At 40.9% G+C, this 25,963-nt stretch overlaps 1 protein-coding gene across 1 annotated transcript; it reads right to left on the bottom strand.

Moving 5' to 3' along the window:
* Positions 1–1,165: 1,165 nt before the first annotated feature.
* LOC136447072 (protein fem-1 homolog CG6966-like) lies at positions 1,166–25,804 on the bottom strand. Its single transcript, XM_066445748.1, has 10 exons — positions 25,781–25,804; positions 25,276–25,380; positions 24,556–24,607; positions 24,089–24,205; positions 14,647–14,745; positions 13,339–13,475; positions 12,252–12,255; positions 11,370–11,644; positions 3,560–4,026; positions 1,166–1,355 (listed from the first exon to the last, which is right to left on the bottom strand). Exons 1-8 carry the CDS (start codon positions 25,802–25,804, stop codon positions 11,469–11,471), a joined length of 714 nt encoding a protein of 237 aa, XP_066301845.1. The 3' UTR covers positions 1,166–1,355; positions 3,560–4,026; positions 11,370–11,468.
* Positions 25,805–25,963: the final 159 nt, after the last annotated feature.

Raw genomic sequence — 25,963 nt, forward strand, 5'->3', positions numbered from 1 at the left:
TGTGTGTCAAAAACCGAAGTAAACGGCGGAGCCCAACCCTTTCCTTGCCTTCCGTCACCTTTCACCTCCCCAGCCGAAGTCAGGTACCTATTTTTACACCTAGGTAGAGTGAGGAATGTAGGGTAAAGTGCCTGTCCTTGAGACACAATGTCAGCCAGATATGGCAGGCATCGAATCTGTGAACGATCGATCTCGAGTCCTCTAGCCTTGTCACTCAGCCATTCGACACCACTGTACAGTCTACCAATGTGCAAAAGTTCACGCCTCTTACCTGACACAGACACTGCAGGTATGTAGAAGTCGGAGGTGTGCTGTTTGTACCAGTGTACGACAGGTAACGTCGCCAGGTGAGGCGCCGAATCTGCCGTGAAGTCTACGGTTGTCTGTAGGGTCATTCTGATAAAAACGGAGCAAGATAAGTGTTAATGATGTACTTTCCCAATTTCGTTCCTACGTTCACTCGTTAATTCATACATTCATCCTCCTTCCATCTTCCATTCATCCATTTATTAATCATTAATTCATTCTTTTATTCATATAGTTATCTAGTTATTAACACATGTTGCATGTATAAAAGAAACTTAACACAGCCATATATATGTATAGTACAAAGTAGTAAATTTGGTTGTTGTTGATGTTCTATGTAACGACAAATACTACAAAAAAGTTAGAAAAAACATCCCTACTCACGTGGTGCCTCCGTTGTTAAGCAGTTCGTTGCTACGGCAACACTGTGACAACGTCACTTCCCGCGATGCACCGGAGGAGGATCCGAAGTCGTGCGTCACTTTCGTTGACGTCAGGACGTATCCAAAACTCGACACCTCAACAACCTGGTGAGATAAAACTTTCGGAAATCAACAAATATCGACAAATTTCAATGGTAAAGTTGCACTGTCATCAACAGATATTCATTAATTCATTCCTTCATTCTTTCATTCAATTCTAGCAGTAAACATATCAACTCCTCTATTGTGTCTACAAACGCAAACGCCCCTGCCCAACAAATTCCATCAAGAACTCCTGAGTAGAGACGGGCGGCGTCACAAACTGACTGGTGAATTTTACTCATTTCTGCAAGCGTAGCACACCCGACGTTGGTTTCTTTACAATCTTGTTTAACCTACAGTTGATTTTTTCTTCAAAAATTATCATAATTACCGTAACATCCAAGGTGTCGGTCGACTGACTACCATCGTTGAAGTTGAGCGTGACCGGAACACTGATGACGTCACCGGAAGTTACGTCGGGCCGGAGTGACGTGTCGTAGGACAGGCTGATGTGGAAGATCGCCACGCTCCGACCGGAAGTGACGTCCCGGGTCCAGCTGATGGCGCCGTGACGTATGTACTGGTCTGTGTGGTAAACCATACCACATAAGGGTGATTTGCAGTCATGTGACTATGACGTGGTATAGCGTCGCCATATTGGCGTGTTAAAGAAGTGTGTGAAGATATGTTGTTAAAACTGTAAAAACAACTGGTCATTTTAGCATGAAAGTTCATCTGGGACGGTAGAATACATTATAGCTGGAGAATAATTTCTCTCTTCATAATTGTTCATCATTTCTCTGCACCACAAAAACTCAGTGACCGATCAAAACCGGTAACCTTAAAATCCAACATCGGAAGACGTTTGAACTTCCAAAGGACTACTATAGAATAAAACAACAGAGGCGCTTTTACTCCATGAATTTGACCAACACATGAAGTTATGTATACAAGAGTTAGTGTGTGTGACAAATCTACCTTTACATCAGATTCTACACATATATATCAGTCGTTAGATGTAACAGAATCAGCCGTAGCCGCATGCCTGCGAAGTTTGTGTGTTACGCCAAAGGGCGGTCATAAGGCCCCCATTCCACTGCACTATCACCCTGTGACCTACATTCCATTTATCCTAGTTTGTATGATTAATATATCATGCAAAATGTAAAAATGAAAAATTGTGACTGTAAAGACATCAAAACATACAGAACGTAAAAAGATTCATTTTAGCTTTGAAATTCGTTGACCGCACTGTCAAATTTTAGGTCGCAGCGAAGTTGGTGCCCTAGTGGAATGGGGGTATAAGAAGTTATACTGGCAGATCAATTGTGTAAACATACAGAATACCACTGTTTGAAGCGAGAAAATGTAAGGTCCTTTTCTTGGTTTACACCTGTGAATATTTTGAAAACTCAGCAGAACTGTAAGATTGTTTTAAGACACGCCAGCAGTTCTTGAGACGTTCGTGACCCTGAGATTGCTACACGTGGTGTGATATCTAACATTACGAGGTCTGACAGTGTATCAGGTTCCCTCCGTTAATACCGAATCAAATCAATCAACCTCCTGCGACTGTCGGGACAAAAACAACTTAGGAAAGTTTGTTCGTGTGGGGAGGGGTGCCAACCAATAGCAAATTTAAGGGTGTAATAAAGTAAGCTAGCAACATATTCTAACAGAACAAATCAACACGGCGTTAGATTTGAAACCTAAGAAGCTATTGAATTTTACGTCCTTTGCCTTAGAATAAAGCCGAGACGCACTCGGAAAAGGCTGCAGTTTAAATACAGAGTACCGGTAAAAATACTCTTCTGTTGGGCAGAAATAGATATCCACGGTACATGCATGCGTCATCTTATGCCTTAGATCCCAAAGGATGGAGCGAGGATCTTCGTTAGGTTATCTTTAAATTAACACGAAACACACATCCAAGGTATTTCGAGCAAGAGTTTGAAAACAGCGTCTGTTAAATACCGAATCAGAACAATTAACCACCTGAGTATTTGAAGAGCTATAGAAAAATACCTCTGCAAAGTGGGGGGTTGCGTTTTATCAGTAATAATGTTACAATCACAATACCGATAGCAAACAGTTGCAACAAAACGTAACAAAGGACAACAGCGCTCAAGAACGTATCTTGATCAAAAGGAAATGGATCTTCTTTCTTCTTTTGCTAAAATTATCACCATGTAGCTATTTTTAGCGCTGTAATCTACGGGATTACGACACTGAAATCAAGGTTAAACGGTTTTAGGGTGTTTTCATAATGAGGATTAAAAAAACAGGGTGAGAAAGAGGACTATTGCAGGATGTTTTCACGCCATCTCCATGTTACCGTTTACTTATGACTCCTGTTGCTATCGGACAGAGCAATGTCGAAAACAATTAACATCACAAATAAAAGGCTTTTTTTTCTAAAAATGATGCACACTATAAAAAGCCCATTGAACACATACGAATCTTATTTGCTACATCCTATAGCTAGTGTCTAGCCACAAAGTAAGCTTGCTTACGTCTTTCCTAATCTTGATAATTCGTTCGTCAATGAAGGTTAGACATTTACATAGAACATGACATAATACAAAATAAATCTAGCAACTGGATAGTCTCTAAAAGATCCGTTACTGTCGTAAAGAAAGATAGTGCATGCTATCTGAAACGACAACTCTTTTGCGAATTTATCAAGTTGTATTCTGTAACAGCAGCTGATTTCTGTAACAGTTGTATTGCCTAAATAATGATTCCGTATTCAGATAGAAACTTATCAATGTATAAACCACAAGACTTACCATAGTCGTTGTCCTGTAACGCTATCTGTAGAGTAGCAGCAAGTGTGGTGGCGTTTCCTCCCTCCTGGTACCAAACCTCCACGGGAAACGTCCCCGTCCCCACCGCGGACTCCACCACCCCATCCTCGGGCGCTGCGAGCTCCACCCGCCGAGCAACATCCCAGTCCGACCCGGTGAAATCCACCTCCGTTGGCGACGCGGTTATCCTTGTGGTGTTCGTCACTATGAACGTGACTTTTGCCGTTGAACTTGGTGCGGCGGAAAGCTGGACATCGTAGTACAAACTCTCTCCTTCGAGCAGAGTGTCGGGGTTTGGGTAGACGCTGCTTTTGGTGACCACAACTTGTGCAGCGGCATTGTGAAAAACTAGAAGACCCACGACACAGCGGCCAAGAAATATCCGAGTACTCCACAGCATAACTCTTCAATTTCTCACACACGCATGCTCCAGATCCTAAACCGAAACCCTGGAAAGAGAGAGAGAAAAAAATCACGGTGTTTAGTAAAGAAGAACGTATTTCTGTCCAACCCAGCCGGTGAGTTTTGTAGGGTTTGTTACAGAGAAAGTGCAGTGGGGGTCTCTATGCAGGTGGTAGCGCGCTGGCCACGGAAAGAAGCGGAAAATTGACTTGCTATTTCAGCCCGCGAACCAACAAATTCCAATATCCGCTGGAATGTATCAACAAACTGTGCAGATATTATGGCTCAGTGGACAGAGCCTTGGACCTAAGCACGTCGATCCCCATAGAACGTAACAATACCTCAGTGCGCGTCCGCCAAGCAGAAGTGTTCTGTCGAGTTTTCATACGCAGTATTTATAGAGTCAGCATGACCAAAGTCAAGTCATTCTAACGTTGTTTCTTTTTGCCTGTGATCTTTCGAACAAAAGACTCACGGAAATATCGTTTTGTTTTTACAAACTACTCCTTTCCTTCCTATCCCTGCACTTAATCATGGCTGTGAGGCAAGATCGTGACACGTGTACATTTGATTAACAATAAGTGTTTTTTGCGTCCAAATTCTCATCAAGTGCAAGAATTAGGAACAAGACGAGCAAGCAATGAAGAACAATACGCCCAAAAAAAAGCTACTCAGAAGAACAATATAACACATGGTTGCTCTAATCTAGATTGAAGATAAAGCTTAGAACTCTTGTCAGAACTCTGGATTGAGGATAAATCTTAGTAATCTTGTTAGACGGCCATGTGAAAACTACAAAGGCCACGTGTAAACTAAAAAGGCCACGAAATTTCACCCCTGTGCGTTCTGCGTGTGATCTTCCTAACAAAAGAACCTCCGGAAATCGCACTTTGTTTTTGCAAAGTGGCGGTTCCTTCCTCTACACAGGTGTTCCACAAAGGACCGCACAGCGCCCGTGTATCTATATATGAACGATTGTTACCGCACAGGTGCGCACTGACGCACATGTAGCATTGTTGACGTACCTTGCGGAAATACCTGACGCACGTCACGTCACATTATCCGCTGTTTAGCGGTAAATACGGCCACAATGCCGGCAAACGTCAACAGCTGTATCGTAAACATCTCGAATTTTCCATAATATTTTGTTTTGAAAAGCGGCGCGCTACGAAAACAAGTTCAAATGTCATGAACATGGGGGTGAGGCGTTATGGGAGGAGAACGCGGCGTTTTCATAACTGGTAGAGGTCACTGGCTTACATGGAAAGCTAACACATTAAAAAATATAACATGCCCAAATCATAACGAGTACTTCTTCTCCTTCTATGGGTCAAAATAAAGCATAATAGATCAATCTTGCAACTAGTTTGAACTTCTTCTGATTCAACGCAAACAATTTGGTTGCTTTTATTGTATTTTATCTCGATTCGAATGAAGAAATCCAGAAAGGTAAAACAAACTTTCGACTAGGTTGCTATTCTTCATCTCCTTTTTTTTCAATTTTAGAGGCAATAAAATTGTGCAACGGATACGTAAAGATGACTTTAAAAAGTCTAAAGTAGTATAAACGAACAAGCTGACCGAAAACCAAATGACTGACGAACAAAAAGAACTTTGAGTCCGAACGCAACGCAACATTACCTTTAGGAAGCTGCGCTCTTAGTTTAAGCGACGAAGGTTAGCACTGGTGCACAGTAATATCAAAAGAAGTAACGCACTTGCTGCTGAAAAGATATCAAAACCAAGACAAACGGAGAACAGAACAGTATAGTCCGTCGCTAAGGAGTCTCAGACCACATTTTAGAAAAACACGTGAAGGCAATATATAAATGTAAGGAGAAACAAGAATCAACTGTATGAAACAGGTTAACTGTTCGGGAGTAAGTACAGCATTTTGGGGCTAAAGAATTCAAAGATTTCTTCCTTTTCACATAGAGCCCATGTTACGAGCATTCAATGACAAAGTGTATTCACAAAACCAATGTACTGACAAAGCTGTCCAATTTATCTTTTTCATTCCGAGCCCATTCATCAATCACACATAAAAGTCAAAGAAAGAACTCTAAACGCAGCTAAATGCAGCTAAACGCAACAGAACATTACCTCAAGCCTGTAGTACTCCTGGTTAAAGCGACGACAGTTAGAACTGCTATCCACTCCTTACGTACTGCTGTATTTATAACTTATGTACAGGATAAGGAATACCAAGACGTCTTCTACCGCCAAAAAGTTTCAGACTGATCTCAGACTTTGTCCAGCTGTTGGTCCGTCTGGGCACGTGTCTGATGTATTGCGTAACACCCTATAAAGCCCTCGCCAAGGTTTCTACAAGAACAGTTATTAAAATCTCCGGTAGGAAACTGGTGTTTGTGTTGTATCTTATTTCTCCATTGTCCGTTTGGCTGTATCGACTTTAACCACGTGTGAGTCGGTACCGGTGTGTGACAAGACCAGAGTGAGTCAGCTTCTTATATTGTCCACACTTTAGACAGGTGCGGTTTTGTAGACAATGCCTTTGTGATACTTTGCTCCACTTTTGGAGACGTTTCAGTGCTCGAATCCCTCGCTTGTAACTTTTCAGGTTGAGAAAAAAACTAATAAATTTAAAAAAGTTTAAGAGAGAGAAAGAGACAGAGGGAGAAAGGGTGCATGTTTCTATACGCACTTTAGACAGGTGCGGTTTTGTAGACAATGCCTTTGTGATACTTTTCTCTATTTGTTGAGACCTTTCAGTGGTCGAACCGCTCGCTTTTAGCTTTTCAGTTTGAAAAATAGAGTTATTTTGAAAGGTGTAGCAGAGAGTTAGAGAAACAGAGAGAAAGTATTCATGTGTTTCTATAAGCACTTTAGACAGGTGCGGTTTTGTAGACAATGCCTTTGTGATAGTTTGCTCTACTTTTAGAGATGTTTCAGTGCTCGAACCACTCGCTTTTGACTTTTCAGTTTGAGAAAATAGAGTTCTTTTGAAAGGTGTAGCAGAGAGTTAGAGAAACAGCGAGAAAGTGTTCATGTGTTTCTATAAGCACTTTAGACAGGTGCGTTTTTGTAGACAATGCCTTTGTGATACTTTGCTCCACTTTTTGAGACGTTTCAGTGCTCGCTTTTGACTTTTTAGTTTGAGAAATTAGAGTTATTTTGAAAGGTGTAGCAGAGAGTTAGAGAAACAGCGAGAAAGTGTTCATGTGTTTCTATAAGCACTTTAGACAGGTGCGGTTTTGTAGACAATGCCTTTGTGATACAATGCTCTAATTTTTGAGACGTTTCAGTGCTCGAACCTCTCGGTTTCAACTTTTCAGTTTGAGAACGAAGTTAGAGCACTTTTGAAAAGTTCAAGAGAATTAGAGAGAGGGAGAAAGTATAAATGTGTTTCTATAAGCACTTTAGACAAGTGTGGTTTTGTAGACAATACTTTTGTGATACTTTGCTCCACTTTTTGAGACGTTTCAGTGCTCGCTTTATTTTGACTTTTTAGTTTCAGAAAAAAGAGTTATTTTGAAAGGTGTAGCAGAGACTTAGAGAAACATTGAGAACGTGTTCATGTGTTTCTATAAGCACTTTAGACAGGTGCGGTTTTGTAGACAATACCTTACTTTACTTTTTGGGACTTTTCAGTGCTCAATTGTTTCAAGATATCAGCTTGAGAAAAGTGCTTTTGAGAAGTTTAAGAGAGAATTAGAGACTAAGAGAGAGAAAGTGTACACTTGTTTCTATAAGCAACGCTGTATATACATCAACAGGAAGCTTATAATGTTGGCATAAGTCTGTGGGATGCTTAGTTCGAGGCTAGACAAAACCTTCGAAACAGTCCTCATTATCAGTACTGCCGTTTCTGTTGAATACGGGCCACATGAATTTCATATTGTTGCAACGGAAGAAATTTGTCATAATATAATAGCAATCAGAGTACAATGTGTGATGAAGAACAAGCAACAAATAACGTTGAAACGCAGACCCAATATTGCTTTGCGGTCAGATCTTCTTCGTTCTCGTGTATGGGATAGCCACCTGTTAAAGAACCCAGCACACTTATCGTATCGAGGAGAGTAGGGCTTGCCCCGGTGTGTTTAGCCAAATTCCAGGGGACAGTACAGGTTTGTGCTTTCACCAGACAGGTGGAGGTAGTCCCATAGCCTTTAAGCTTTTTGAGGCCGAAAGGACAGTGGGCTGTTATCCAGTGTCTAAGGCAGCATTTTCACACCTGGGTGGAGTGAGGGAATTCGTATAACGTGCCTTTCGCGCATTCCCTATGGCACAGCATCGATTGCGTGTCATGGGACTCGAACCCGGGACCTCTGGTTTCTGGGCCCTAAGCCCTAACCATTTCGCAAACACGACGCCACTTTGCCAGACAGGTAGACCAACACAAGCTCCATTTCTGTATTTACTATTTACAGTTTAAACACCTCGGAACGTGCTGGCGGGTCCCGGCACACGTGGAGCCGACTGCTGTACCTGTAACGCGTACCTGTGCACAGGTAATTTGTACCTGCCACACGTTGCACACCAGTCAACACTTCCTAATTAACTCACAGGTAAAGGTGGATCAGCACAAGGACTCGCCCTTCGAGTTGCCTAGCAACGAAGGGCGTCTTTACACCAGGATTTTTTTCTTTCTTATAATGAGACGAATTCCGAGACTGGATGTTTAAAAAGATCGGTTTTTAAAATCGGGATTCAATTGAGATATTCCTTTTTAAGTCAAAGACTTTCCTTTGGGTCACTGATAGATAGAATTTTCGTGTTGGGTATTCAAAGTGACTTCATGAATTCGTTTTATGACAACGGGTAAAAAAATGAAGACATCGATTCAATGAATGAAATATTCTAAAAAGACAACAGTTAAAACGGACAGTTGAACTGAAGAATTAAAAAAAATAATGTTAAAAACAATACCCGACTCAAATATGTTTGGCTCAAAGAGAAGATGGGCTGAAAAATTCAATATCTTAACAGGTTTCTCAGCTATATGAGAGGTTTTATGTTTGGAGAACGTTCTACATCGGAAGGAACCAATCGCAAAACTTTTACAGGTGTGTCAGATTTCGGAAGCTTTATGCCTGTAGATCACTCTCAGTCGGAACCACCTGTTACAAGTCAGTGGAAACCCTGTGTCACGACGACCCTACGCCACAAAGGATCCCCCTTAATTAGTTGACACGGCATATTTGCAAAGTAAACATGTGGTGTGCTGAGCCGTATTGTGGGGTGAGGTCTCCATGGCCTGAACCCAATGTACAGGGGTGATAAATAAGTCTTCGGCCTCACCTAGAAACAAGGTGCACAACTCACATTTCGGGGCATAAGTATGTAGTATGATGTCTTCTAGCAATATTCACCAAACTTCAAATCATTGTGGTCATTACTTTCCAGTCGACGTTCGTTAAAAAATCAGTAGGTCAGTGGCGAGAAAAACGAGGTTGAACTGTGATCAGAGCTGAGTGAGTGGAGTTTCTCATGCCATGAATCGGGATCATACTCCCATTTTACGTCCCTTACGAAAGACGGGTGCTAAGTGAACGGTGGGTAACTGCCGTCCACATCAGAAAAGAGTTTCCCTTGTAGGGTTGATTAAGCTGAGGACTGAATACAGAGATTGTGGTGATTTATTTAAGACAAGAGGAAAGTATCAATCCATTCAGCAGTTGCATGTCGCTTCGCTTCGGATACAGTGGAAAATGAGGGGTTTAGGATTACGATTCTAAAAACCGCTGAAGACCCAAATAGGCCGCAAACTTAAAGGGGTCACTGTCGGTCATTCGGTCGACTTGAACCACGACATTGCAACGCATTTCAGCTGCAATTGAACCCCCTCCCCCCTTTCTTACGGCCTAGAGGCTGCAATGGAAAGAAAACGCCCCAAAACTACGAGTGTGTCTCGATGAAAACGGATTTTGAATTCCGATTTGGTATATAGACCATTTCGAGTGTTAAAAGTTCAGAGTATCACGTTTGGCATTCCTCCAACCACTCTGCAAATACCGACGCGGTCGCTGTTACTCTGTCAAAAGACTCCACACAAAAAACGCCTCAAAGACGCTTGAAAGCGAGGACTGACAAACAACCAAGTGCCTGCCACAAAACAGAGAAAATAAACCTAGCAGCAACATAAGAACTGTTTACCGCGGTTCCACCTTGCGAAGTGGCTCGGATATCGGTCTTTCGGAGGTGTTCGGATTGAGGACCCATTGAAACGTCTGTCATCAGCCGGGCACCCCGTTTTGTTCGTTCTCCTTCTGCCGTGAAAAAGGGATTAAAGCAGCGAATGGAAGTTTGAAGCACTGGAACGGATACTGCTAGCTATAGGCCTGAGGGGTGGTGTACCGGGTTTGGTTTCTTATTGAAGTTTGCACTGTAGAACTTGAGTGTAACACTAAAGGTTGTCAACCTTCAAAATCTTTGCTGAAGTATATCCAAAAGTTTGTAGCACTGGAACGGATTACGCTATGAGAGAGGGAGTATCAGCTTTTGTTTCTTCTTGAACTTTGAACTTCAATGCAATACTTAAGGTTGTCTGGCTTCAGTTTGAACTTGATCAATCTGTCTGATCTTCAAGATACTAAGACAGCTGAAGAAGACAAAAGGAGAGAGTTTAAGAAGCAACTATATTTACATCAAGAAGCTGAACAGGTCCATGAAGAGTAGTAATAGCTTTGAACTTCAACAGTTTCAAATATTTGAGCCTACAGGAACCAGGAGTTCTAGAACGTTCTAGATGCAGCATTTCCACATGTGGTTCGTAAAGTCTAACTCTTACTCTTGTACAAGTGTGCAATAAATATTCATCAATATCAATTAATATCATTCCTCATAGGAACAATGTAAAATTGAGACATAGTACAGAGGTGGTACAAGGATTCCGGAAACATGTACAGCTTGAGGTTAAAATAAATCTTTAGAAGCATGAAGATGTACAGCAAAGTTTTGTAGAGTATTAGAATTAGTGAAAGACTTTCATTTGCTTCCAGCATGTATCACTATACTGATATCAAATGTAGGTAGGTCCATACAGGTCAAATAGGCTATCATCTTGTATTTAACCTTCTCCCTGCTGCTCAACTCAGAAGCCAATATAGAATGGGGGGCCAAACTTCTACTTTAGTGTGCTAAAGGTTAAACTATTTAAACTATAATGACATTACATGATATTTGCCTGAGGAGTAAAAAATGTGTGCTTCAAAAAAAAGGAGGGAAAAAAGAAGAAAGGAGATTTAATTTCTAACAGCATTTCAGACAGTTTCCAAAGAGGATATGTGTACAGTTGAGCAGTACAAGAAACTTTCTCCATATATCTACACAGTACACTACAGTACATATATCAAAAGTACATGTACATGTAGTTATCAAGCTTACAGTCATAAGAGAGTTAATGTACACTATTTCACACTCCTACCTCTCAAGCTGACAGCCCTCAAATGATGTTCAGAAACCTTCCCAACAATGTTCAAAACGGTGAACCCTTTTGGTGGAAAGGTTCTGAAAGGGTGTGCCTCTAGCAGGAGTGGAACATGAGTCTCTTCTGACTGAAGCTGGAGTCTGCGAGGTGGTGTTTGCTGGGCGTCATGAACCCCAGCGTCACTTTGAGCGGGGTGTGCGGCTCCACCACATCCCACACCTGGTGGGGAGCACTGATGTTGATCCGCAGGAGCTTAGCAGCGACAAGGTGGCCTGAGATGACAAAAATAAAAATCCTCATGTTTAATTTCTCCATTACTGTGTTATATAGATGCTAATAAATAAACTGACCATGACTGTTTTCTAATTTCCTCCTTGTCAGTGAAGCTTGAATCAGAGTTTAGCAGCAACCAGATGGCCTGGAAGGAAATATAGATGTTAGGGTAGAATCACAGCTTCTACTGATAGAGATCCGATCAGAGTCGGCAAGAGAGGCCCCAATGAGAATACAGGGAAGTTTGCCATTCATAAATCCTTAATTTCAAGTCAATTCTAAAGTGTGGTGGGTTGAAATGTTCTGACTGTTTTTTAAGTGAATATCTTTAAAATTACATATCTACAGGAGTTAAGAAGTAACAAGGTGGCCTGGAGGTAAAGGTAAAAGTTGAAGGTAAAAGGTAAAGCAGTCATCCTCATTTAAGGTGAAGCCTGGAGGGATATATAGATGCCAGGCCTAGGGTAGAAATTGCAAACCGGCAGAGTTGCCAATGTCAAACTGGTGGATGTATACTGACCAGCTCAGAAAGGAACAAAAATTGGTCTTGTCTTTGAGTACCAGAGTTATCAACCCATTGAGAAAAGTAGAACTTGCAATATTTACAATGCTGCATATGAAGCAAATAACAAAGAAAGCAAGGGGAACCCAGCTCATTTCCATACTTCCTTCTTCTTTAATTTAAAAGGAAATTGAACACTATATTGAAAAGTATTTAGCATCCTTAGTTTGTTTTATCAAAGAGAGAGCTCCAAACTTTCACTCTGTTGCTCCAATTGTCTAAAAACACATATTGCCAGACAAGGTATCAATTGCAGGACCACCCATGCCATGTACAACCTTTAGCAAAATACATGCCGTACCTAATCTATCATCAAGTAGACACATGACATGAAGAATAAGATTTGTCCATAAAGAAAGTAGTTTTAACTGTGATAATTGCTGACTATACACTGTATATCAATCATAACTGTAGTATAACTAATTTCAAACAATTTTCCTTAGTTTACCATTGTCATAAAGCAGAATTCCAACTGCTAATTTTTTTTTTACACATTAAGTTGTTATCAAAGTTTGATCTTTTAAGTACTGTTAGGAAACGTTTGAAAAATGACTTTTAGTAGTTCCTAATACTTTGTCAGTGGTAATTTTCTCTTAACAGACCAAATTGGAGTAGAATAAAACTTGCCTACTTCTTTTTTGACACATATTCGGTGGTTAAAAACTGGAAAAAAGGATCCAAAACCAAAGTATCACACGCTCAGTGCAAGCACAACCGGTTCCGTACCTTATTTGTCTGACCTACTTTTACGTTACCCCTTAGTGCAAACATATTGGCTCATTCTCAACTTTCTATCAGTCCAGATCTTGTCTATCCTCTTCTAAGTTATAAACAACGATAAGAACTCAACAACACCAGAGCTTCAACATCTAAATCATCAAAGAACAAGGAAGAAACTAGATGGTTTAAAATGATGGTTGAAATAACTGGAATAAGTTCTTGTACTACATGTACATGCTGCAGAGCAAAAAAGACACACTACCATACCAGCTTTTAAAACTGGACTGTGATATCATTAGGACTGGTATTAAGGAAGTTTTAGTTATTAACTTGTTATATCCTTGTAGGCTTGTTACGTAACATTTCTGTATGTATGTATTCCAGGGATGCCTGAAAAACAGGTCAAGGGACCTGAGTGTAATTCTCCTGGTAAAGCAAATAAAAATGAAAAATGAATGAAATATAAGAACGACTGAACCTCTGACCTGTGTTCGTCGCACAGTCGATCGGCAGGATGTTGGCACTGTTCGCTACGTAAGGGTCGGCGCCTGAAAACGTGAGGAAGCAGAACCGGTCAGTGGCACGGTCGTTCCCCCTCCACCAAATCGGTGGGCAAGCGGCGATGTGGGGTTGAAATAACATGATCTAAAACCAACAAGCATATGAAAGGACAGGAACTCAAGTAAGATAAACAGCAACACCCCGAGAAAAGTTGGCAACAGACGTCGCCCGCGTAACGCGATAGCCGCAATTGTAATCGCCCAATTGAATCGCCGGGGCTGCCGGTGACATGCAGAGTGTTGCGTAAATTAAACGCCCCTCTAAGGAACAGGGTCGGATAAATAGAGGTGCTTTGTCAGAGCGCCATTACAAAGTGGACGAGTATTTTGTAGAATGGTACCGGATGCATATAGTCTGTTCCTTTAGGTGGTCATACCAACCCCCGTAAACAATTTTGATTATTTTGAAAATAAATCATCGATTTGTAAATCAAATGCCACTCTCTAAAGTACAGGGTCAGATAAATAGAGGTGCTTTGTCAGAGCGCGGTTACAAAGTGGACGACTATTTTGTAGAACCGTACCGGATGCATATAGTCTGTTCCTTTAGGTGAGGATATCAACCCCCGTAAACAATTTTGATTATTTTGAAAATAAATCATTGATTTGTGAATCAAACACCACTCTAAGGAACAGGGTCGGATAAATAGAGGTGCTTTGTAAGGGAGCAGTTACAAAGTGGATGACTACTAGTATTTTGTAGAACCGTACCGGATGCATATGTAGTCTGTTCCTTTAGGTGAGGATACCAACCCACGTAAACAATTTTGATTATTTTCAAAATATGTCATCGAATAGTCTGACTAGTGTTCGTTCACATGGTCTGTGCTTTCAAATGACTCAGACCACTGAGGTTTTCAAATTCCTTGGCAAGAAATCTTATTCTTGTAGATGGAGATTTCTATGACCTATAAACAACTTTGATTTTGAGTAAGACTATTCAATCTCTAAAACTGGATAAGATGATAGAAATTATTTCTGAGTGTAAGTTTTGAGTGACATCCATCACTCTACTTCAGCGTCGTTCTAGTGACACTAAAGAGGAGTGATGGATGTCACTCAAAACATGTAGAAGTAATGTCTAAATCTCTGTTCAGTTGCAAAGATTGAATTTTCTTTAAATAAATGTGTGTTTCAAGACTAATCTGAGAAGCAGTACCATGTTTGAGCAGCAGTTTGATGAGAGGGATGTTCCCACTCATGGCTGCCTGGTGCAGGGGGGTGTTCCCTCTGTCATTGGCAGCATTCACATCACAACCTGCAGGGGGAAATAAGGGCTCCATTTCGTAGATGTACAAACTAACAAGTACCTAATACCTGAGCTCAGAAAGGAACAAGAAATAGTCATGCCTTTAAGTACTGTACCAGGGTTATAAACCTGGGATCAAGGTGTTGAAAAATTCATATTTGCCAAGAAAATCCTGCAGGAGAAACAAAATGTTTAACAGACTTAAGTTCTAGAAGTCTGCTTTTTATTACCTTCAGCAGGAAGTTATGTTTTGGGTGCATGTGTCTGTCTGTGTGTCAGTCTGTCTGTGGGTGAATAGCATAAGATGAGAGGCTGTGGATGGATATTTTTCCTTAAATGTGCAGATTGTCTTTAGTGTTTCCTGTAGTTTTTCCTCGCATAGCTTTTTGTTACTGAATGCCTACATAAGTTTGTCTTAACGCAGTGTTCTCTTTCTAAAATATTGATCAAAAACTTGAAGTCAAAGAATTCCTTTCGGAAAGAAATACACAACAATGTAAGGGAGAGAGAGGCAATTAAGTTCGGAACAAGTGGCTTTGCAAAGTTAGGGCACTCTTCTAGCATTGACATAGGGAAAGAAAAGCTGCATTTATTGTCCCATCTCACAATACACAAAACCTTTCTTAATGTTGCATCCACTGTTGTATACTAATGTGTTAAAAAACGCTCAGGGTATTTCCTTTGAATTTCTTTATATTACATTATGAGCACTCAATTTCTCCACCATAAAAGACATTTCTTTTTACGAAAAAAAAGGTAGTCTATTCTGGAGCGAGGGGGTTTGTCAGCGTCCTAAGAAAGTTCCTTCTTCCCCGAATCGCATTATGAAGCGTTGGAAAGAAAACACCTAAAGTTACTACATTATTGTCCCACTTTGTACCAGTCTCTACCCAGTGGGGGTTAAGATAAACTCGCCTCTTTGAATCCTGCCCATTTTAACCCCCCCTAACAGTAGTATCACACTACCCCATCTCCTATACAACCCTCCCTTCTCTTGTCCACAAAATCAGCAAAACCTAATAGCTTAATCAAAAGCCAACGTCACACCGACCGTTTAAGGCTCGCAGTTTCATGTCTTAGCTTACATTTACCTTTAAATTTAAGAAGTGCCTTTTCTTATTTTAGGAAATGGCTTGTCAGTGAGCCTCAAAGGATAGAATTAAATCTGTCATCCCTACAAAGCGTTTAAGTGTTTGAGATCAGTTTCTTAAGTGGATAAAGATAAAATCTAAGATAAAATCTCTTAACTCTTTGGGGGGCCTCGAACAAGGAGGGTACTATATTGTTACATGTGTAGGTAGGGCGTAAGTATTCTAGGAATGACCTTTTCTTGCTTTGCAGGCTCTTAAGGGGCAGTTAGAAGCGCTCAAGGTTAAATTTCTTCTTGGCAAGGGCGTAGAAAAGCGGGGCAAACACGAGAGCAGGGTGGTAGCAAACAACGGCATAGGACGCAGAGATGGCAGACAGTTGCAGGATGACTAGCTCAAAGTGGAATCTAACCATCGGACGCTAACTCAAGCTCTTAAGGGGCTGATAGATGCGCTCAAGGTCAAATTTCTTCTTGGGAAGGCCGCAGGAAAGAGGGGTAAACACGAGAGCAGGGTGGTAGCAAACAACGACGGGAGACGCAGAGATAGGAGGCGTACGCAGCGCGCGGCGATCGGATGGAATCGGCTTCTAATCATTCGTGCACACATTGGTCACTATCTCAAGCTCTTAACGGCAGATAGACGCTCTCAAGGTCAAATTTCTTCTTGGCAAGGGCGCAGGAAAGAGGGGTAAACACGAGAGCAGGGTGGCAGCAAACAACGGCGGGAGACCCGGAGATAGTGAGTGGACGCAGTGCGCGGCGATCGGATCGAAGCGGCTTCTAATCATTCGTGCACACACCGGTCACTAACTCAAGCTCTATAGATGCACTCAAGGTCAAATTTCTTCTTGGAAAGGGCGCAGGAAAGAGGGGTAAACACGAGAGCAGGGTGGCAGCAAACAACGGCGGGAGACGCAGAGATACCAGACAGTTGCAAAGTGATCATGACTAAGTCTAGATCAATTCTAACCATCCGTGCACACATTGGACGCTAACTCAAGCCCCTAAGGGGCGGATAGACGTGCTCAAGGTCAAATTTCTTCCTGGCAAGGGCGCAGGAAAGAGGGGTAAACACGAGAACAGGGTGGGAGCAAACAATGGTGGAAGATGCAGAGATAGAAGGCGGACGCAGCGTGCGGCGATTGGATCGAAGCGGCTTCTAATCATTCGCGCACACATTGGTCACTATCTCAAGCTCTTAACGGCGGATAGACCCGCTCAAGGTCAAATTTCTTCTTGGCAAGGGCGCAGGAAAGAGGGGTAAACACGAGAGCAGCGTGGCAGCAAACAACGACGGGAGACGCAGAGATAGGAGGCGGACGCAGCGCGCGGCGATCGGATGGAATGGGCTTCTAATCATTCATGCACACATTGGTCACTATCTCAAGCTCTTAACATTTAAGATAGCAGCACTCAAGGTCAAATTTCTTCCTGGCAAGGGCGCAGGAAAGAGGGGTAAACACGAGAGCAGGGTGGCAGCAAACAACGACGGGAGACGCAGAGATAGCGGGCGGACGCAGCGCGCGGCGATCGGATGGAATCGGCTTCTAATCATTCGTGCACACACCGGTCGCATGTAGCCGGCTTCTCAGCCCGGTGACGGATGCTCCGGATATTTTGATCTGTTTGCAGTAAGTCGATATCAGGCAATTAGGCGGCTGTTGACAATGGGAGGGGGGTGAGCAAGGGTGGTCTGATCTCTGACTGAGGACCCGGGCATTGTTTAAGGTGTTTAGTGGGTCGTTGGTAGTGTCTAAGATTATATACGATCAAGTGTAGGTGTCTTAAAAGCGTTAGCGTTTTTAATGTTAATATATTTCCAATATGCAGATATTACAAACTGAGTATTGTTTCTTTTTTCTATAAAGTGTTCAAATTTGGTGGGTTATTTGTACATGTAGTGTCTAAGATGTTAGACCAAGGGGGAAGTGTAGATGCTTCAAGAGAGGCCTAAGGATTTTTAGTGTAAAGTTTATTGCAGATATCCCACCAACGAAAGGGAAAATCTGAGTGGTGTTTAATGTATTAAGTGGGTCATCTGTAGTGTCTTAAGTGATAAAGGGGTAAGTGTAGATGTTTCAAGAGAGGACTTAGAAATCCTATTTATTCTGCCTACCATACTTTCCACAATACCCCATGAGAAAAAAATGAAACTAATACATCCATCATTCACATAACTTATGTGAATGTTGAATGTTAAGACTCTAACACTACATACTAGTTTGTCATTTATCTTGTCATTTTGTTACAGTAATGTGTCGGTTCTCTTTTCACTTCTTTACAATCCTGTCTGTTCCATTCAGAAAGAATCTAACAGGTGGTTTTACAATGTATATATTTGCTGTTGAAGGTTTATAGGCTTGTTCTGCCTTCTAACTGTACCTTAAAACTGGGAATCAGAATACAGCCAAACCGATACAGAAATATCTATGTTCGATGTTTATTAAGAAATTCTTTTTGTAAGTAGTACTCTGTGCAACATTTCAGGGCAGCAGTCTTTGTCCCGTTGGCAAATTTGTACTGGAAGCTCCACTTTGGGCATTCTGACAAGTTTGGAAAGAGTTTTCACAGCACTACTGTATCAAAAAGGGATTTGCTTGATAGCATACAATTGCCATTTTGACAGCAAGCCTTTCCCCTTATGTTTGTCTGGTGCGACTGGGTGTGTACTTTAGTCAATCATGATTAAATACATGACTTGCAAAATGTTTTATCCAACAGAAATTCTTGACAGTCAGTCGATACTCCCCTCCCAAGATGGGGGGGTATAGTGTAACATCATGTACAACATTACTCAAAATATTAAGAAAATACCGGTAGAAAAACAAAACAAGAGGATCGCGACCCTGGGCTACGAGTTACTTTCTAATGGCATTATTAGATGTCTAAATTGAAGACTTTCTCGGTAACCGTAGCGTCGCGGTTGTAAGAGTATAGCCAGATTAATCTGGTAATATATCGACTCAGCTCAATCCTCCCATGACGGGACAACTTCCTATGGGTTAGACGATACCTCCTTAATTACTCCAACATAATTTCTCAAACTTTTTAAATAAATCGCTAACTTTAAGAACAGAAAGATGTTACATTTGTCAAGTGGATAAAAGCGGAAAGCTGCTACAGTTTCTACGTTGTTCTCTTTTTGTGCGTCAGCAAGTTATTTTGCTTCGCTTGCGTAGAATCAGGAGTGTTTTCTTTGTAACCGCATCTATAGGTAAGGGTATCGGCGGTGTATGGTTCTATCCCCGAGCCTTTCACGCCGAGGCACAAAGCTGATACAGTAAGCACGGAGGGCGCTGACGACAAAGTGGTCCCTTTCCGCAGCGACCTTTGCGCCCTAAACAACGCAGCCACTTAATCAGGTTTGGAGAGAACTGGGACTTTCCGTAACCCCATATGAACCCCTTTCAGCGCACAAAGGCTTTTGCTGGCAGCCACTTTGTAGACATTGTTGGACACTTTGTTAGCGGAATCCAAGCTTCCCTTACTAAACAAACACCCCACGTGCCTCACTGCCACACAGGGGGGAAGGGAACAGCCAGCTTCTTTATATATTGGAGAAACACCTAGAATATCTTAAGGTTTCTTAACTTTTTTATGAAGTACTGGAAATCAGAGCGAGAGAGTAACAGGTAGCTTACACTTAAGAATTTTATCTTCAGGTACAGAAACTAAAATTAGAAAGATGGGAACAGCCACTTTTTGTTAGAGAAACATCTAGTAGTAGTTAGAAATCTTAAGATTTCTGATTTTTTCTTCTCAAGGTACAAAAACTCTCTCATCACCCAACCATATATGATTTGGAAACAATACATTCCCACAGTAGATGTACTTTGACACAGCATATCAAGGAATTGTATTTTATACTCACAAAGTTTTGAATTACATGTGTATAGCTCCTAAAGTTATGGTTGTTAAAATATGGTTAACACTTATAAATACATTTCACACTGCAAGTTATTATATTGGTCTTGTCTCTTAACTTTTTCTCTGTCTCAAATATATTTCCCAAACATAAATGTAGCTCTAAATGAAGGGCATGGATTTTTGTGTGGTCTAGAATGTTCTGGTGTTATAAGCTCAGGGACAGACAAGGTAACGATTATAACTCAATACCTTTAGGGTTGCCCCACTGTCATCTATTGAGATCTTATCATCCAGGTTTTCATTTTTCCCCAGTATTCATCTCAATACAGTTTCATTACTTCAAAAGAAAAATGAACAAAGTAAATCTGAATCAATTTTGGTCAGGCAATCAAGCTGTCCATGAAACTTGCACATGCTAAGTCATATAGTTTTCTCGCAAAAATCAGTATTCAGCAAGTACACGGTTTTGTCTAGACTGGCTTTGTACGTAAGCTATATAAAAATATTACTGTGCACCACTTTGAGTCGGGCATAAGATCTCTAATGTTGTGGCTGGATCACACAAAAGTGTTGGACTCCTGCCAGTAAAATTTCACAACACACCACCGCTCCCTGTAGCTATTAATGTCAACAAAAAATGGATACAAGAAAACATCACCGCTGAAGTATCCACATAAAAAAATATTATCGCAACAGATGCACCTGGGTAGACGTCAATGGGGCATATGAAAAATGATCGGGTCACCGAAGCCGCCGCGCCGCCACAAGCGAGCTCACAGAGAAAGTTTACTTTAGTCGGTTCAGTGGAACCAGTTATAGCCAGGATGCGTGTCAGGGACTGACAATACCGCCGTGAACAAAACTCGGACAATTCGCCTGTTTTTTATAAACAACCTTTAGAAACTGCACGGTGGATTGACGTCAATGACAGCAGAGAAACAATGGCGGAAAATTTTGTTAGGTTTTGCCCAGGAAACGGCACTTGAGGGGCAAGAACTCTTGTCAAAACCTCACGATATTTATGGACGCAGGGTCACCATGCAACCCCTTTCTGTCAAAATCAACTATAACTATTAGAAATAAACTGTGCCAGTTTTGTCTGTACAAGACATTGTGTTTTCTCTTTTTTTTTAATTCAAAGTCTGACCTGGGTTAAGACAGCACCTGACTTGAACAAAATCTAGGACGTGAAGACATTGTAATAAGCATGCCAACCCATTCTGTCAATATATTACAAATAAACTGTCAGTTATGTCTGTACAGGGTTTTCCTTTTTGTTATTCAAACTCTGAACTACTGAGTTGAAAATGTTACACCTGACTGTCGTAAGAAATCAAGGACAGTAATGCATTGTTTTTCCTTTTTGATTCAAACTCAAAACTGGGTTGAAGACAACACCTTACTTTGGCATATTAGTCTAACCTCCTGCCCAGACCTTCTGGGTGGCTGGCTGTTTTCTTTTGTGTCCTGTTTTTTAGTGCTTGTGTGTTTCTATATCTATAAGCGATAGAAAAATGGCGCAAATCAGCCCAAAATTAGCCATAGAAAACTGGCAGCCGCCCAGAAGGCTATTTAGGAAATCAAGGACAAGAAATCATTGTAACCGCTGGCACGTTGTAGCTGCGAACACACAAATGTGTATATTGCCGTATTTTAACATGTATTGTTAGGTATATTGTTTATTCTAACAAGTATTGTTGTGTATATTGCAGGGCTCAAAATTCAGTTTTGGGAATAGGTGCACTGGTGCACCCAACCTAAAAAATTGGGTGCACCAAAAATGTTTTGGGTGCACCACATAAAATAAAGTAGAATGTAACTATTGTGAGCAAAACCTAATGACAAATCTTACTGTTCCTGTTCATGCGCATTTGGCACGCGATCTCGGCAAGCAGTTTCAAAATCGAAATTAACTCAAATTCTAACATCAAAATCTTAAACAAGTACTACAAGTCTACAACAAAGATTTTATTATTTTCTTACACTTAGATGTCAAGGATATGCTGTCTACTAGTGTGCAGTGATACCTTTACACAATAAAACGTACAAAAATATTTGGGTGCACCAGTGCAGACCCGCAGTAAAAAATTAGGTGCACAGCTCCAAAATTGGGTGCACTGGGTGCACATGCACCCAGTATTTCGAGCCCTGATATTGTAATATTTTAACAAGCATTGTTGTATTTTAATGAATATTCCTTAATTATTTCGGATGAAATGAAGTACTTGTTTTAAATGAAATGTAATGTATCTCGGCAATTCAGCCTCACAGCTGCTAATGAGATCATTGAAATAAACCAGTCTTATACAAATCCCAATCCCCCTGTAGGTGAACACTATGATCCTTCATGGAGGGTAACAAGGATACAAAGACATTGTAGCCGTCTGCACGTAGCACATGTAGGGTGATTCAGCTGATCTGACCGTGACGGGGGAGATCTCTTTACGAGCTGATTAAAAATGTTAGTGACCGTGACAATGACTGGATGCTTGGCTTTATTAACTTGGCGCACCTGTGAGAGTGTTATACTGCAAAAGGCCTTATTCAAGCTGGGCTAGACTCAATGATTTTACAATGAAAAGCACATTTAACACACTCTGAGGAGACATGAATGCTTCAAAGAATACTTGAAATTCATGATTAACCTTTTCTTCATTGACACTGACAGGGAAAAATTTTGGCAATCTATAACAAATTGACAAAAAGGTTCTTCAATTGTACAGTATGTTTCAAGGCTATGTGTGGTTTTCATGATACCAGTTTTTGTGTTCTACTTGGGTTGATCTGAATTTCCCATGACCAGATCTAGAATCTTTGTGGCAAATCTGATAACACAAAATACAATAACTCTTACATTACAGACCTATCATGAGGGCAAAATCACTGATGCTAATCAAAACGATTCCCCACAAATGTTCACTACACTTGTAAATTAACAGACTTTGCAAGGAATTTAAGTCACCTTGCACCATCTTTCTTCGATAATCTGTAACTTCTGCAACAAGAATGGAAAAAAAAAGATTGTTTTACCACAGAATAATCTTATCCCTGATTTATTTCTTAAATCAACAATGATTTTGTCACCGAGAAGTCATGCAGGTGCCGACTTTAGGTGATTTTGATGTTTGCAATTACAACAGTATACAGAAATCAGTCTTCAATCTTTAGTTAGAAGTTTGAACAAAAGAGCCAATAAACCACAGGATGTCCACATTGTTGTTAATAGATAAACCAGCATTGGGTGGTACTCAATGTCACTCAAGATAAGTAAGTGTTGTCCCTTAGTAACGTAAACTTGAGGTAAATACTATCTATCAAAGTCAAAGTTCCTTCCAGCACCGATGGTGCATATAGGGCGGTGCCTATCTGCGTTAGCAGCCCTTGGGCCACACAACTTTGAGCAATCACTACAGCAGGGGGCTAGTCCACTGGTAGTGGTGTGTGTTAAATACTATTTATAGTTGTTTATAAATAGCAACATCACTATGGCAACAGTTATGTCCTTGTATAAAGGGTTACTGAAGGTTAAAAAATCACAGCGGTTGTTTTTCCCAAACCGTACTATCCCCACAGGTGAACAGATACAAAACCAGAAGAAAAGACAACAAATAAGGAAATGTTACGCCGTCGCTATTTTTGTGCCCGTCCTTTGTGAGCACATCTGTCGTCCGATTAACACGCAAAAATAGATACAGGAGTGTTTTCGAATCATAAAAGATGACCCAGTTAAACCAAGTGGGTATTGACGACCCGCACAATGATGGAGGATGGAGTTAACAAAGGAGAGAATGGCAGTATTTAAGTCAGACAGAAGTGCAAAGTTTCCGGACAATTGGGGGACATTTCATCCGTTCACACCTGTAGAGACGCTGACGTTAATAGGTGTACAATTAATCGTTTGAGTCCATGGAACAGAAGACTTATTCAGTCGCAAATTTCTTTTAAGTTACTGTAAATGCAGATCTGAAATGTTCGTGTTATTCACGGTGGACTTTTACTAATTGTTTATGAATAGCAACATCCCTATGGCAACAGTTATTCTTTTTAGATCACATGGGGGTCAAACTCATTTTCTTCTTCTTCTTCTTTATTCAATAGACCTTGCTACTTTCAGCTCTAGATGACATCAAAATTTCACATGTAGAAAATATTGGGATTGATTCGACGGTACAGTGAAAAGAAAAATATTGCTTCTTTCCATGTTGGAATGACCTGGTCATCTCTCACCCAGGATGCCAGAAACTTAACTTATTGATAACTTATTAATGTCAGTGAATATGGTCAGAATCAAGTTTTTTCCAGCTCTCTGCATGTGTATGCTAACAAAAACATAAAACTTCTCAGCAAGTGTGATTAAGGTTTTATAGCAGGTTATAAAGCAAATAAAAGGTTCACCTGCATCTATGAGGATGCGTACAAGGGACAGGTCTGTCTGGTGTGAGCTTGTGCATCCGTACACTGCCAGGTACAGGGCGCTGTCACCAGCCGCTGATCTCACCTTCATGTCTGCACCTGTAACATAACCAACAAGTGAGCTGGGACAGGTGTACACTGCCAGGTACAGGTGTGCACTGCCAGTTACAGGTGTACACTGCCAGGTACAGGGCACTGTCACCTGCCGCTGATCTCACTTTCATGTCTGCACCTGTAACACACCAGCTTCTGAATAATTATGCATCTATATAGCCGGTATAACCGCCCTTTGGCGTAACACACCAGCTTCTGTATCTGTATATGTATAGCCGGTATAACTGCCCTTTGGCGTAACACACTAAGCTTTTACCAGCAAAGATGGTTTACTGGCTTTCAAAAACAAACTAACAACGAATTCTTCTTATTTGTTATAGTAACATAAGGCGTACCTTTCTTGACCAGTTTGCGGACGAGTGCATGAGAGCCACTCAGGCAGGCACACTGGAAGGACAGAAAATTGAGTTTGGAGCAAGATCTATGATTAAACAGCTGTGAATTTCTAGGATTGCACTATCATATTCCAGATTTGAACCAATCTATCTCCAAGACTTAGTCTTGTTATCTAGAGAAGAAGCTTGTACTATATACTATATATCACATGGTGTTTAGAAAGATTCAAATTGATATCAACATAATGATATTCATATAAGATTAAGTCCGACAGATGCCTTGTAAAATACGAAATAAAATCTTTAAAAAAAAAGGATCAAATGGACATTCTCACTGAACTTTAACTTCACCGTGGCGCCAAGTGATTTACAGAACGGATGTGTGAAGGAATCATAAACAATTACAACAGATTTTCAAGGTGATGATAAGTTAATGGTACAGAGATGACCGTGAAAACAGTAAACATAAAGTTACAGTGAAAGAAACAAGAGTTACAGATTGAGTATGGTATACAATAAGGAAGCTTGCTGCATAAGTCTAAGTAAGTAAGCCTTAGAGTTAACCAGAATATTTCACACTCCCAGACATCTGCTCCCAAACTGACCTGAAATAAAAAAACATGCTAGTACTGGGCACTTCTGTATGTTGTATCTAACCCATGCGCAACTGCTGATAATCTCAGATATGAGGCTAAGCAGTAAAGAAGAAGAAGAATATACCAGAAATAGAGACATGCCGGTACTAGGGAGGGTCAGGTTCATGTCCAGCTGACGTCTCTCTACCTCCTCCGCTACCCGCGCCGCATAGCCCGGTCGGTAGGCAGTCTGGAAAAGAGTCAACTGTAGGGTTACTATGGCAACTGTCGCTCACACGTTAAGTTCTCATGTTTCAAAGTTTAATACATTGTTAATGTCATCATGTACATTTAATTTGTTGATCAAGATCTGAAACATACTTAAAAATACTATGGAGCGAGACTAAAAATGTTTTGGTAGCACTAGCAGTGGATGATAAAATGTCACTGTTCTGCTATGATTTATAGTATAAAGTGCATTATTAATATTAACAGAAGGCTACATACATGTAGCTCTTGCTCTATATGGAGGAGAAGCTAATGCAATTCTTTTCGGAAACTTGTGAATAAGCATTAAAGATCCTCTTTAAAATCATGGATGAACAGCTACAGATAGACATATTCTACCCACTGTTTTTAGGTATACAAACCTTTGCTAAATCAAACAGGTCCATGTCTCCTAGGCCTGGTGTATGAAGGCACCTGGGTTTGGAGCTGCTCTTTCTGGCTCTCTGCTTCTTGGTTGCAATGTTTCTACCTGACAATACCGAAAGAAAGAGTACAGTCAACCTTGGATTCAGCAACCACTCATGATCATTCAAGGGACTGAGGAC

This window comes from Branchiostoma lanceolatum, chromosome 13, assembly GCF_035083965.1.
Source record: "Branchiostoma lanceolatum isolate klBraLanc5 chromosome 13, klBraLanc5.hap2, whole genome shotgun sequence".
NCBI lineage: Eukaryota > Metazoa > Chordata > Leptocardii > Amphioxiformes > Branchiostomatidae > Branchiostoma > Branchiostoma lanceolatum.